The 13,638-nt window shown below is 47.9% G+C and overlaps 1 protein-coding gene across 1 annotated transcript in view; it reads right to left on the bottom strand.

Annotated features, from left to right (window-relative positions):
• Positions 1-1,016: 1,016 nt before the first annotated feature.
• The window catches only part of KLHL24 (kelch like family member 24), a 29,177-nt gene continuing 16,555 nt past the window's right edge, over positions 1,017-13,638 (bottom strand). Inside the window, exons 4-6 of the mRNA XM_065410970.1 lie at positions 3,825-4,013; positions 2,920-3,108; positions 1,017-1,219 (exon numbers count right to left, since the gene is read on the bottom strand). Of these exons, the coding sequence (XP_065267042.1) occupies positions 1,019-1,219; positions 2,920-3,108; positions 3,825-4,013 (579 nt within the window). The 3' untranslated portion in view covers positions 1,017-1,018. The remainder of the gene's footprint in view (positions 1,220-2,919; positions 3,109-3,824; positions 4,014-13,638) is intronic.

Here is a 13,638-nt window from a genome sequence, read left to right as displayed (position 1 = left end):
ACAACTTAAGGAGGTCAGAACTGGGATACAAAACTGCTTCACAGAAGTGTGCCTGTGCTGCAAGGGTCATTATTTTTCCATATGCATGTAGTCCAGTATTTGTAAGACTTATAATAAATTATTAGCAACACTAAGGTTTGTTACTATGAAAACAATAGTTACTGCAACTTTTTGCAGTAGCTCAGAGAACAACCATGATGCCACTCTATTCCCTATCCATTTACAGAGGAACATTATTTCTCAAAGGTTTTAATATTTATTTCCTATGAAGCATTGTATTTAAAAAAATCTATAGTAGTGGGTGATCATGAAATAAAGTGTATTTGGTACGCCAAGCAATTTTCTGATAAAAGAACATCATACTGACAAGGTGGGTGAGATAATATCTTCTATTGGACCAACTTCTTCTGGTGAGAGAGACAAGCTTTTGAACTTACACAGAACTCTTCTTCAGCTCTATATAATCTCAAAAGCTTGTCTCTCTCACCAACAGAAGTTGGCCCAATAAAAGATATTACCCTCACCCATTCTGTCTCCCTAATATCCTGGGACCAGCATGGCTACAACAACACTGCATCATGCCTGTTAATCAGAATGATATGCACTCTTTTAAACCAACACATTTTTTGTAGGTCAATTTGGTTAAATATTTTCAATTAACCGACTCTGAAATAACTGAAAAAATAATACAGACATCAGTCCTTAAGATATAGGCACAGCTATTTGTGAAGGCACATTCCCTACACAACATCCCAAATTTTAATTACTGATCACAAAGAAGGGGAAAACTATGTAAATATTAGTTCACTGCTATCATGCCAGAAATGGCTGAACGGGTCCTGGATATGTTTGTAGATTTTTTTTTACCTTTTAATTAATTGAAAACATTTTGTTTTAAAAGGCACATGGATATTTAGTTTCATATGGCACTGAGGGAAAAGTCAGTTTCCCATTTTATGAATCTTTGAAATTCTGTCCTGTACCAAGGCACTGCATTCTTTCTTAAGATTTCCTTTCTTTACAGTTTAAAGCCTTTTTCATTGTATCTATGAATAGTCACACAGCCATGATACGATACTGGCCTGGGCATGGCTGCTACTCCCGTGATGATGCCTGTTGCAGGATCATAACAAAGAATAGTGTCTGTGGCTTCTCCATTTTCTCGTCTTCCACCAAGGATATAGATTTTGCCGTTACACACAGACATGCCACAGTTTTCCTGTTTATCAAATACACAAACAAATACATGACTATTTACAAAACCCAAATCCTATTCAAGGTTGGAGAGATAGTACAGCATTTTGACTACCAAAAGGAGATAGCTCGGTGCTATATTATTTCCTTCTGATGCTGCCCACTCGAGAAAGCAGGATACTGCTCCTCTGGGTCAACCCGGGGGAAGTGGCAGCATGATAATCCTGAAGACTTGGGCTATTCAGGCATCAGGCTACGAGGGGTTGAAGCAGCTAAGTATGGCTGATTCAGACACTATACATGAGATATCCAGCGTTTGGGGATAGTACAATTAAGCAGCTAAGATAAGAAAACGGTGGAGAGAATGGAGGGACTGAAAGAAGAGAGAAAAGTGGAAAGACTAAATGTAACAAATGTGGACTGGGAACAGGGAGAGAGGTTAAGGGAACAGAAGTAGGTAACAATTAGTGGTTAGAAAAAAGGAAAGGAAGACAGAGCCAGGGATAAAGTAAATAAGAGACAAAGAAAGGAGATGCTGGGTTCTAGAGGAAAAAAGGGAGGCTAGGAGTTATTTTGTCCTAAAGGAGAGACAGAAAGAGGGAGTCAAAGCAAAAACACTATGCAGAAAATGGTAAAAGGAAGAGATGGAAAGTGGGGAGAAGGGGCAGAAGCAGATCTCTTCGAGGGCATTTTCCCCTCCATTTTATAGTGTTTCATTAGTAGATTTTCAAAAAACATGGTGAAATTTATTGCTATAGGATGACATACAAATAGTATCCCAAGGGGAAGGGCACACACAGAAATTCTGTTCAGAAGGCTCATTCACACATTGCTGTGACACTGCTCTCTGCTGCTTTTAGTTCTACACAGACCAGTTTCATGCTCTGTTTAAAACATTTTCCTACAACATTTTGTAGTTCTAATCAATTTCAAGGAAACAATATTTTGACTAAACAAAAGGATCCAATTGAATTTAGTATAAATCCACGTTTGGATGTGTTAAATTGGGGTAGTAGTTTCCAATAAGTAGACTGCCCATTCTAACATATTGGCGCTCACCTGAAGTGTTACTTTTAGATGTTTCACGGTTTGTTTTTGAGTGTCTAGACTATAAAGAGTAAGGAAATGATTTTGCCATGGAGGTCATGAATTCTGTGACTTTAACAGACCTCCATGACTTCCTTGGCTTCAGCCCCCACCAGAGCAGCAGGGCTGAAGCAGCTATCTGGCCCTGCTGCAGGAACAGCGCTAGGGCTGGAGCAGCAGCCAGGGTGGACTTCAGGGCTGGAGCAGCCACAGGGGCTGGAGCAGTGGCTGGGTGTGGAACAGAGGCCAGGACTGGGTCCTGGGCTGAAGCAGTCGCCTGGGCTGAAGTAGCAGCTGGGGCTGGAGCAGCTGCCCAGACTAGAGCAGTGGCCAGGGCTGGTTCAGCCCCCAGGGGCCAGAGCAGTGGCCGGGGCTGGAGCTGTGGCCGGTGTTGGAAAGTCAAGGCCAGGTTGTGGGCTTCCGTGACTTTTTGTTTATTGCCCACGACCTGTCCATGATTTTTACTAAAAATACCCATGGCAAAAATCTTAACCTTAATAAATGAAAAGCTAAAACTAGCGGATCTGAGAGATGTAATTTAACAGAGTTTCATATCAAAATCATTTCATATCAAATTATTAATACAAGGAAAATAAAATACATTTTTAGACGTTTCCAAGTATTTTTAGTGTTTATTACCTGTCTGCTGAATGTATTCTGTACATGCATCCAATAATCCTCAACTGGATCATAGCAGTAAATTGCCTTGGTGAGCCCTCCCGCGACATAGATTAGATTGTTTAGAGATACAGCTGTTATGCATCTCTTTGCAATGGGGATAGTTGCACGGAGCAACCAAGAATTAGTATCAGGATCATATGATTGAACCTGAAAACAAGTAAACACATTTTAGGTTTAACACCACAATTGAACAAAAATCAAACTTATTATCTGAGGTACATACAGAAGTTTTGATTCAAAGAGATTAAAGATAACAATATCTATTTGTATCAGAGGGGTAGCCGTGTTAGTCTGGATCTGTAAAAAGCAACAAAGAGTCCTGTGGCACCTTATAGACTAACAGACATATTGGAGCATAAGCTTTCGTGGGTGACAAAGTGGGTATTCAATACGTCTGTTAGTCTATAAGGTGCCACAGGACTCTTTGTTGCTTTTTATAGTATCTATTTGGAGTGCCTCACAAAAAACCCAAAGTAACTCAAGATATTGCTATGTCAAAAACATACACCTTGTTCCTACAGTACATCTGCAACATTAAAAACAAAAAATATTAAACAGCAGCAACTTACATAATAAATTATATAGTATATTACATTATTTACTTAAATATGCTGTTTCCTTAAGAACTTGTATGGCTCTTAATACACAAAGCGAAAGATGATGTGACTACGACAAAGACTGTATTAATGGCATAACTGTGCTTTATTTAGTTAGCTTTTTCTACTGTGAGATATATACTTTGCATTCAGGCAATAAACTGGGCCAGGAGATTTGTAATTCAGTTGAAAAATCTCTCTGTATAACTTACATTTTTAGCAGTATTATTAAGATACGTAGAAAGGAAATAAATATAGTTAACTAACCTTGTCAGAGCACGTGTTGTCATCAGGACCTCCACCAATCACAAACAATTTGCCTACACAGCTGGTTATTGCTGGAGAACTCACCGCTTCTTTAAGTGGAGCTACCTCTGTCCATCGATTGGAAAATGAATCGTAACATTCTACACTGCTGAGTCGACTTTGCCCATCATACCCTCCAACTACATACACCTATGCAAAACAAAGAGAAAATAGCATCTTCTTTATCTTTATCTCCAGTTTTAATTAAGCAAGTATAGGATTAAACTCATTCAAAGCTTCAGTGCCTCAGTTCTGATTTGCTATATTTTTGAATGCATAGGTTTTCCCCCCAGAACGCTTCTATGCAGAAGAACAGGAATATTGCCTTTTAAGATTCTGAGCTAAAGAATCTCAAGAGAGCAGCCATACATTAGTATGTGGGGATACTGGAGTCAATGGACACCTGAACATATGTTACAAATATGGACATTAGATTTCCTTCTTACTTGAACATGCTCTATAAGAAATCTCTATGATTATCTTCACTGATATTATAAATTATATTCAGAAATAAAAAGAAACTCTATTTAACTTAACCCTGTTCTCCTCAACTTTTTACTTCTCTCTTTCCTGTCTAAAATGACATTCTTTACTCTGATTTACTTTTTGGTCACGTATTTTCTTACCTGGCTGCCTATCACATAAGTTACAGTTTAAGAAAAAGAGACTCACAAATATATTACCATTAGCATATTGACAGATATACTGTCTCTGCTCAATTTGCTCACCTCAGGTCAATCCCAACTTGAAGCAGGTGCTGTTATCTCTAAGAAGCTACATACTACAGTTCCCTGATAAGTGTATATATCGCCACTCACGCTCATGAATGAAACCTTTGGGGATCCCCGATCTCATTTATTGTATTTGTGTAGAATAATAAAATAGGCCTTTGGAAATGCAGCAAGAATAAGAGTTTCTTTACTCATTTATATTTTGATTTAAATATTCAATATACATGCAGATTATTAAATAAAAAGGCCCAGATATTCTGCTAAAGTCACAATCAATTTGAGTTAGTGGCTGCATAAGTGAAGGATTTGCAGATAAAAGATGTCTAAGGCCCAGTTTTATTTTATGTACCAAATCATTGTTGGATACATGCTTAACCTGTGTGTTTATGAAGAGGTGTAATTTGCTGCTCATTTGTACCCATAACATTTATCTCCTTTTAGATCTTCTACAATGTACCAGAACAGCGCTCCATTGCAAAGAAACAAACAAACAAAAAAAACGGTTACTCACCTTCTTGTAACTGTTGTTCTTTGAGATGTGTTGTTCATGTCCATTCCAATCAGGTGTGTGTGCGCCACGTGCACAGTCGTCAGAAAGTTTTCCCTTAGCAGCTGACCCTTGAGTCAGTTGTGGAGCCCCCTGGAGTGGCGCCTTCATGGCGCTCAATATATGACCCTGCCGACCCAATCCCTCCTCGATTCCTTCTTGCCGGCTACTCCGACAGAGGGGTAGGAGGGTGGGTATAGGAATGGACATGAACAACACATCTTCAAGAACAACAGTTACGAGAAGGTGAGTAACCATTTTTTCTTCTTCGAGTGCTTGTTCATGTCAATTCCAATCAGGTGACTCCCAAGCTCCAACCCAGAGGTGGGGTCGGAGTTAAGGAAACGCTGATTGGAGCACCGCACTGCTGAATGCTGCATCATCTCTGGCGTGCTGGGTAATAGCATAATGAGCGGTGAACGTATGCACCGAGGACCACGTTGCTTCCCTGCAAATTTCTTGTATCGGGACCTGGGCCAGGAACGCCATTGACGAGGCCTGTGCCCTCGTGGAATGTGTCGTAAGTGCCAGGGCTGGGACCTTGGCCAGCTTGTAGCATGTGCAGATGCAAGACGTGATCCAGGAAGATATTCTTTGAGATGAGACTGGGAGTCCTTTCATCCGGTCTGCTACCGCTACAAAGAGCTGGTTCGATTTCCTGAACGGCTTAGTGTGCTCGATGTAGAATGCTAGTGCTCACTGAACATCCAATGAGTATAGCCTCTGCTTTCGACTACTGGCATGAGGCTTAGGATAGAAGACAGGTAGAAAAATGTCTTGGCTAGTATGAAAGAGTGACACTACCTTGGGAAGAAAGGCTGGGTGAGGCCCGAGTTGCACCTTATCCTTGTGGAAGATCGTGTAGGGTGGATCGGAGGTAAGAGCCTTTAGCTCTGACACTCTCCTAGCTGATGTGATGGCCACCAGGAAGTCTACCTTTCACGACAGATAGAGAAGGGAGCAAATCGTTATTGGCTCAAAAGGGGGCCCCATTAATTTGGAGAGGACAAGATTGAGGTCTCACACTGGGACAGGCTGTCTGGTCGGAGGATGTAGGCGTTCCAAACACTTGAGGAAACGGCCTACCATGGGGTTAGCAAATACCGATCGGCCAGATGCTCCTGGGTTGAAGGCTGAGATAGCAGCGAGCTGTACTTTGATGGATGACGCTGCCAGTCCTTGTTGTTTCAGGTACAGAAAGTACTCTAGAATGAGTGGCATAGACGCCTGTAGTGGAGGTGTATGCTGCTGGGCACACCAGCAAGTGAACCTTTTCCACTTAGCTAGATATGTTGCTCTAGTAGATGGTTTCCTACTGCCAAGTAGGACCTCCCTTACTGGTTCTGAGTACAGAAGCTCCATGGGGTTTAACCATGAAGCTTCCAGGCTGTGAGATGGAGGGACTGGAAGTCCAGGTGGTGAAGGTGACCATGGTCCCGAGTGATCAGATCGGGATGCAGTGGTAACTCGATTGGAGTGTCCACATACAGTTCCAGGAGCGTGGTGTACCATTGTTGTCAGGGCCACGCTAGGGCCACCAGAATTACCTCCGCTCTGTCCCTGCAGACCTTGAGAAGTACCTTGTGCATGAGAGGGATCGGGCAAAAGGCATACAACAGGTGGCCTCCCCAGGGAAGCAGAAACGTGTCCGTGATTGAGCCAGGACAGCGATGCTGGAAGGAGCAGAACATTGGACACCTCCTGTTGTTCCTGGTGGTGAACAGGTCGACCTGGGGAAACCCCCACCCTTGGAAGATGGAGTGTATGACATCCGGACAGATGGACTACTCGTGATTTTGGAACGATCTGCTGAGGTGGTCTGCTAGTTTGTTCTGCACTCCTGGGAGATAGGATGCCTCCAGGTAAATGGAGTGGGCTATGCAGAACTCCCATAGCTGGAGGGGTTCTCGACATAGGGGGGAGGAACAGGCTCCATCCTGCTTGTTGATGTAAAACATGGCAGTGGTGTTGTCCATCATCACTACCATGCACTGACCTCGTAGCTGGGCCCGCAAGGTTTGGCATGCTAACCATACTGCCCTGAGCTTCTTGTTGTTGATATGAAGGGGAAGCTCCTCCTGTGACCATAGGCCCTGTATTTGTAGGTCTTCCAAATGTGCGCCCCATCCCAGAGCTGATGCGTCTGTTACAAGGGAAAAGGAGGGCTGGGGGCTGTTGAATGGAACTCCCTCGCAGACTGCCCAGGGTTTGAGCCACCACTGGAGGGACTCGAGTACTTGCTCTGGTACCATGACCACTACATCCAGACTGTTGCGTCCCGGGCGGTAGGCCGAAGTGAGTCACGCCTGGAGTGGCCTGAGCTTCAATCTGGCATGGTGGACCATGTAAGTGTAGGCTGCCATGTGGCTGAGGAGACTCAGGCACCCCTTGCTGTGGTGGTCGGGAATTGCCTGAGGCCTTGAATAATGTCTGTCATGACCTGGAATCAGGTCTCTGGCAAAAACACTCTTGCCCGTACCGAGTCCAGCAGTGCCCCGATGAACTCTACTCTTCGGGTCAGTGACAAGGTTGACTTGTTCACGTTGAGGAGGAGACCCAGTCTGTTGAAAGTATATCTGACTAATTGGACTTGAGACTCCATGTGCTCCCTGGTGCGGCCCCTGAACAGCCAGTCGTCGAGGTATGGGTATACCTGCACCTGCCTCCTTCAAAGGAAGGCTGCTACGATGGACATGAACTTGGTGAACACTCGGGGGCTGTTGACAGGCCGAAGGGGAGGACTGCAAACTGATAATGTTTTTGGTCGACCACGAACCAGAGAAATTGTCTGTGTGCTGGTCGAATGGCTAAGTGAAAATACGCATCTTTCATGTTGAGGGCAGTGTACTAGTCCCCCAGAGACTATGCGGAACTTCAACTTTATCATTAATTTGTTGAGTCCTCGCAGGTCTAGGATGGGTCTGAGACATCCCTTGGCTTTGGGGATTAGGAAATAATGGGAATAGAATCCCTTGCCCCTTAGCTCCTGAGGAACCTCCTCCACTGCCCCTGTTGCAACGAGCACTTGCAACTCCTGGATAAGGAGTTGCTCATGTAAAGGGTCCCTGAAAAGGGACGGGGAAGGGACGTGGGAGGGAGGGGAAGAGCAGAATTGGAGATAATATCCCACTTCTACCATGCAAAGAACCCAGCAGTCCGATGTTATTTGGGACCACGCATGGTAAAAGTGGGATAGGTGATTCATAAAACAGGGGGAAGGATCCAATGTCATGGTGGGTGCGCAGTCCTCGGGCATCCCTTCAAAAGGCCTTTTTAGAGCCAGATGAAGGTTTGCCTATAGCCATGAGTTCCTCCTCATGGCTACTCCTGAGGAAAGGGTGCAGGCAGCTGAGCCTGCTGAGTCCAATGAAGTCTGGAGAGAGGTTCGCACCACTGCCTTCCCTTCATCAATGATAGCCAAGAACTCAGCTTTGGAGTCTGGTGGAATCAGCTCCTTATGCTTCAATATGGAGGCTCATGAGTTGAAGTTGTACCTGCTGAGGATAGCTTGCTGGTTAGCTATCCTCGGCTGTAGGCCCCCAGTTGTTTAGATTTTCCTGCCAAAAAAGTCCATCCTTTTCGACTCCTTGGATTTAGGGGCCGATCCTTGCTGCCCCTGTCTTTCTTTCTCATTCACCGCCGATACTACGAGAGAGCATGGTTGCAGGTGAGAGAACAGGTATTCCTATCCCTTGGAGGGAACGGAGTACTTGCGCTCTACCCCCCTGGCAGTGGGCAGGATTGAGGCAGGAATCTGCCACAGAGTCTTCATATTGCTCTGGATAGTTTTTATTAGTGACAGAGCTACCCTGGACGGTCCCTCTGGTGCAAGGATGTCGACCATGGGGACTTCGGGTTTGACCACCTCCTCTGCCTGTAACCCCATGTTACAGGCAGTCCTTCGTAGAAGGTCCTGGTGGGCCCTGTGGTCAACTGGGAAAGGGTCCGAAGTTGAAGCTCCCGCCACCACTTCATCTGAAGATGAAGATGAGGAGATCAGAGGTGGTACAGGGTCCTCCTGACCCTCTGGCTCCCTGATCTCCTCCTGTTCAGCCTCTGGGGCCTTTGTGGCAACCGTAGCCTGGCCTTGCAATGGGTTGTGCCTCAGAGTTGCCTTGGTGGCGACCTGCGCCAGCTGTGGGGCTTGTGCCAAGGTCGCCTTGGAACCACGGGGCATAGGCTGATCTTTGGCTGGGGTGATAGGTGCTCCGAGGCCACCGAACGGGAGCCCTGGGCCTGATGGTAAGCCCAGGGGCTCCAAAAAGGCCATTGCACCGGAGGCTGCCACTGGGGTTGCCATGCCATTGGTGCCTCCCTCCGTTGCTTGTCGGATCTATGCCTGCTGCGACAGGAATAGTACGAGTCACCATCTGAGTTCGAAGACACGGATCTCGACTGAGATGACCATGGTGGTGCCACATGATACTGCGCCGGGAACCTGTGCCGATGATGCAGGGGACAGGTGTCGAGATGCCTGGGCCAGGGACTGATACCGGGAATCTGGTGTCAGGGACCGGTTTCGAGGGTCCAGTGCCAAGGGACCGGTGCTGAGAGTCGGTTCCAGTTCTCTCTTGGAGCCAGGGATTGCTGCTGCTCCCTTGTTGGTGCCGGGCAGGAGAGGGAGACCGCCACATCATGGCCAGCTTGCCTCTAGATGGCGATGGTTGCGGCGACGCCGGGGGCTGATCTCTGATCACCGGGGGCTGAGGAGTCATCATCACTGTTAAGTCTCTGGTGGCTTCAAACGTGTCTAGGGTAGAGGGTAACTCCAACTCCTCCACCTGGCACTGCCCATCCCGGGAGTCGCTGTACACCAGACTCGACAGTCCCATCGTGGGAACTGAAGTTGACTGCACCCACTCTTGCTGCCTGGATGCCGAGGGCTCCTTCATGGGACGCCCTGGTACCGCGCCTGCAGATCCCGTTGTTTTCTGCACGGGGAACGCCCTCTGTCGGCTTTTCTATGCCGCTTGTACGGCACTGGTGAATGCGAGCGGTGCCGGGTTGTCTTTGCATCCTGCAGTGCCAGAAAGCGCTGGTGCCGAAGGTCTCTTAGACTAGAGTCCTTCCTCGGCACTGTGTCACGTACCGATGCCGGGGCGGTCCGCAGTAGACTGGGGATGAAGGGTGGATTCCATAAGCAACTGCCTCAATCAGAAATCTCGCTCCTTTTTAGTTCTGGGGGGGAAAGCCCTGCAGATCTTGCGCCTTTCTGTCTGGTGTGCCTCCCCCAGACACTTCAGACATGAGTTGTGGGCAGGGTTAAGCTCCAGGCACCAGCTTAACAAGGAGGTGCTTGGGGCGGCCAAGGGAGAGGGGCGGCACCTGAGGCAATTCGGGGGCGGCAGATCCCTCACTCCCTCTAGGAGTGAAGGACCTGCCGCTGAACTGCCGCCGCCGATCGCGGCTTTTTTTTTTTTTTTTTGCTTGGGGCGGCAGAAATGCTGGAGCCGGCCCTGGTTGTGGGGGTCGCTTGCTGGTATAGGCTTGCTGCAGGTTCCGCAGGGTTTAAAGCCTTGAGCTCACGGCATGCCCTGGAGCCCAAAGGGGGGTGGGAGGGAAGGGGAGGTTTGGTGATTGGGGAAACCCCGCTCCCAAACCTCACTATATGCAATATATACACTAACAATTAAGACTAACTACAACTAAACTAGGCTACGCTAACTATGGCCTGGTCTACACTAGGCATTTATGTCGAATTTAGCGCCGTTACATCGAATTAACCCTGCACCCGTCCACACCACGAGGCTATTTAGTTCGACATAGAGGTCTCTTAAATTCGACTTCTGTACTCCTCCCCAACGAGGGGAGTAGCGCTAAATTCGACATGGCCATATCGAATTAGGCTTGGTGTGGATGGAAATCGACGCTAATAGCTCCGGGAGCTATCCCACAGTGCACCGCTCTGTTGACGCTCTGGACAGCAGTCCGAGCTCGGATGCTCTGACCAGCCACACAGGAAAAGCCCCGGGAAAATTTGAATTCCTTTTCCTGTCTGGGCAGTTTGAATCTCATTTCCTATTTGGACATCGTGGCGAGCTCAGCAGCACTGGCAACGATGCAGAGCTCTCCAGCACAGATGGCCGTGCAATCCCAGAATAGAAAGAGGGCCCCAGCATGGACTGATCGGGAAGTGTTGGATCTCATCGCTGTGTGGGGCGATGAGTCCATGCTTTCCGAGCTGCGCTCCAAAAGACGGAACGCAAAGATCTATGAGAAGATCTCTAAAGCCATGGCAGAGAGAGGATACAGCCGGGATGCAACGCAGTGCCGCGTGAAAATCAAGGAGCTGAGACAAGGCTACCAGAAGACCAAAGAGGCAAACGGACGATCCGGATCCCAGCCCCACACATCCTGTTTCTACGAGGCACTGCATTCCATCCTAGGTGCAGCCGCCACCACTACCCCACCACTGACCGTGGACTCTGAGGATGGGATATTGTCCACGGCCGCTTCCTCGGACATGGTAGCGGACGGGGAAGATGAGGAAGGAGATGAGGAGGACGAGGCAGTCGACAGCGCTTACCAAGCTGATTTCCCCGACAGCCAGGAGCTCTTCATCACCCTTACAGAGATCCCCTACCAACCCTCCCCAGCATGTAACCCGGACACAGATTCAGGGGAAGGATCAAGCGGTAAGTGCTTTAAACATCTAAACATTTATTTTTAACAAAACTGGAATATTAAGAATAAGAACAATGTGTGCTTCATGATTTCTTTACCCTGGGCGCTTAAGTATTCAGTTCCAACTATTTAAAAAAAATCTAACAGTGTCCGGTTGTGCATGATTCTGCTGCCCAAGCTACTCCACTCTTTAGTCCCTGCCACTGCAGCTATATGAAAATCCGGTCTATATGTCCGGGGATAGAGCAATAATCCTCCACGGACATCTCGACGTAGCTCTCCTGCAGGTAATGGGAAAGCCTGTTCATCAGGTTCCTGGGGAGAGCGGCCTTACTGGGTCCTCCGAAGTAGGAGACGTTCCCGCGCCAGGAGACAAGCAAGTACTCCGGGATCATTGCCTTGCACAGCATGGCGGCATAGGGCCCTGGTCTTTGCAGGCTTTCTCGAAGCATCCTTTCCTTCTCGCTGTCCGAGATCCTCATGATAGTTATGTTGCTCATGATGACCTGCTTTGAATTAGGTAGGGGACTGTTAGTATTGGGACTGCTTGCAAGTTCCTTTACAGAACTGTAACCGCTGGTTTACAGCCACGCGGTGGAGGCGGGAGAGGGGCAGCATACAGGGATCTTTCCCTGGGACATCCGCGAGGGGGTGGGACAGGGCCAGAGTTCATGCTTGGCCGATTGCTGGCAGCAGAGACTGGCATTGCTTTCAATGTGAAAGGAGGCCAGTGGTACTACTAAAGTTTTAAGCAGCCACAAGTCTACGGCTTACCATGTTTGCCTGCTACAGAGATTAAGGTGTCCTCCCACGCTTCCCAGATCGGCAGTGCAAAACCCCAGGCACTGAAGGCGAGGTCCGAAAATTCGACCTTGTCCTGAGTGCGCATGTGATAGGTGCGGTGCATGGTCTTGTTCACAGAGAAAGACTATGTTCTTTGTTCACAACTACATTTATGTTTCGGAGGAATTCACTACCTTTTTCTCATTCCCACAGCCACATCTGCGACTGTCTCCCAACCCAGCCTGGCATCACACTCCCAGAGGCTAGCGCACATTAGGCGGAGGAAGAAGAAGACGCGAGAGGACATGTTCTCAGAACTAATGGGCTGCTCCCGAGCCCAGGCAGCACAGCAGAACCATTGGAGGGAGAATTTGTCCCAAATGCACCGGACACACATGGAACGTGAGGAGAGGTGGCGGCAGGAAGACCAGCAGGCGACTCAAACGCTGCTTGGACTTCTGAGGGAGCAAACGGACACGCTCCGGCGCCTTGTTGATGTTCTGCAGGAACGGAGGCAGGAGGACAGAGCCCCGCTGCAGTCGATCAGTAACCGCACTCCCCCGCCACCAAGTCCCATACCCCCTTCGCCCAAAGTCCAAAGAAGGAGGGGCGGCAGAGTCCGTGAAAACTCTCACTCCACCCCTGCAGACTGCTCAAGCACCAGAAGGCTGTCATTCCCCAAAATTTGAAAAGTCCTTTCCTGCCCGCCTCACCCAAGCCCCCGTCCAAGTTTCACCCCCCAGTTTCATGTGTGGTTGTTAATAAAAAATACGTTTCTGTTCATTACTGTTTCAGTCATGTTCTTTTGAGGGAGAGTCTGTCTGAAGGGGGGGAAGGGGCTTGGTAATTGGACAGGACAGTCACCTTTAGCAGGGTACAGAGGTGGGGGCAGGTCCAGCAGCAGGGCACATACACAGTGCAGTGACTAGTTACCCTGGTCAGTCTGGGAGGTGGTTTTCATGTTCTGTGTGTGTGTGGGGGGGCGGGGGTTGCACTGTGACTTTGTTGCGGGGGAGGGCAGTTACAAATCTTATGCAGCAGTCCTTGTCCTGGATCACAGAGCCACGCAGCAGGGGATCTGTAACCCTCC

This window comes from Emys orbicularis, chromosome 9 (assembly GCF_028017835.1).
Source record: "Emys orbicularis isolate rEmyOrb1 chromosome 9, rEmyOrb1.hap1, whole genome shotgun sequence".
NCBI classification, from domain to species: Eukaryota; Metazoa; Chordata; order Testudines; family Emydidae; genus Emys; species Emys orbicularis.
Note: the sequence above shows the minus strand (reverse complement) of the source record. Positions and strands in the feature narration are given on the sequence as shown.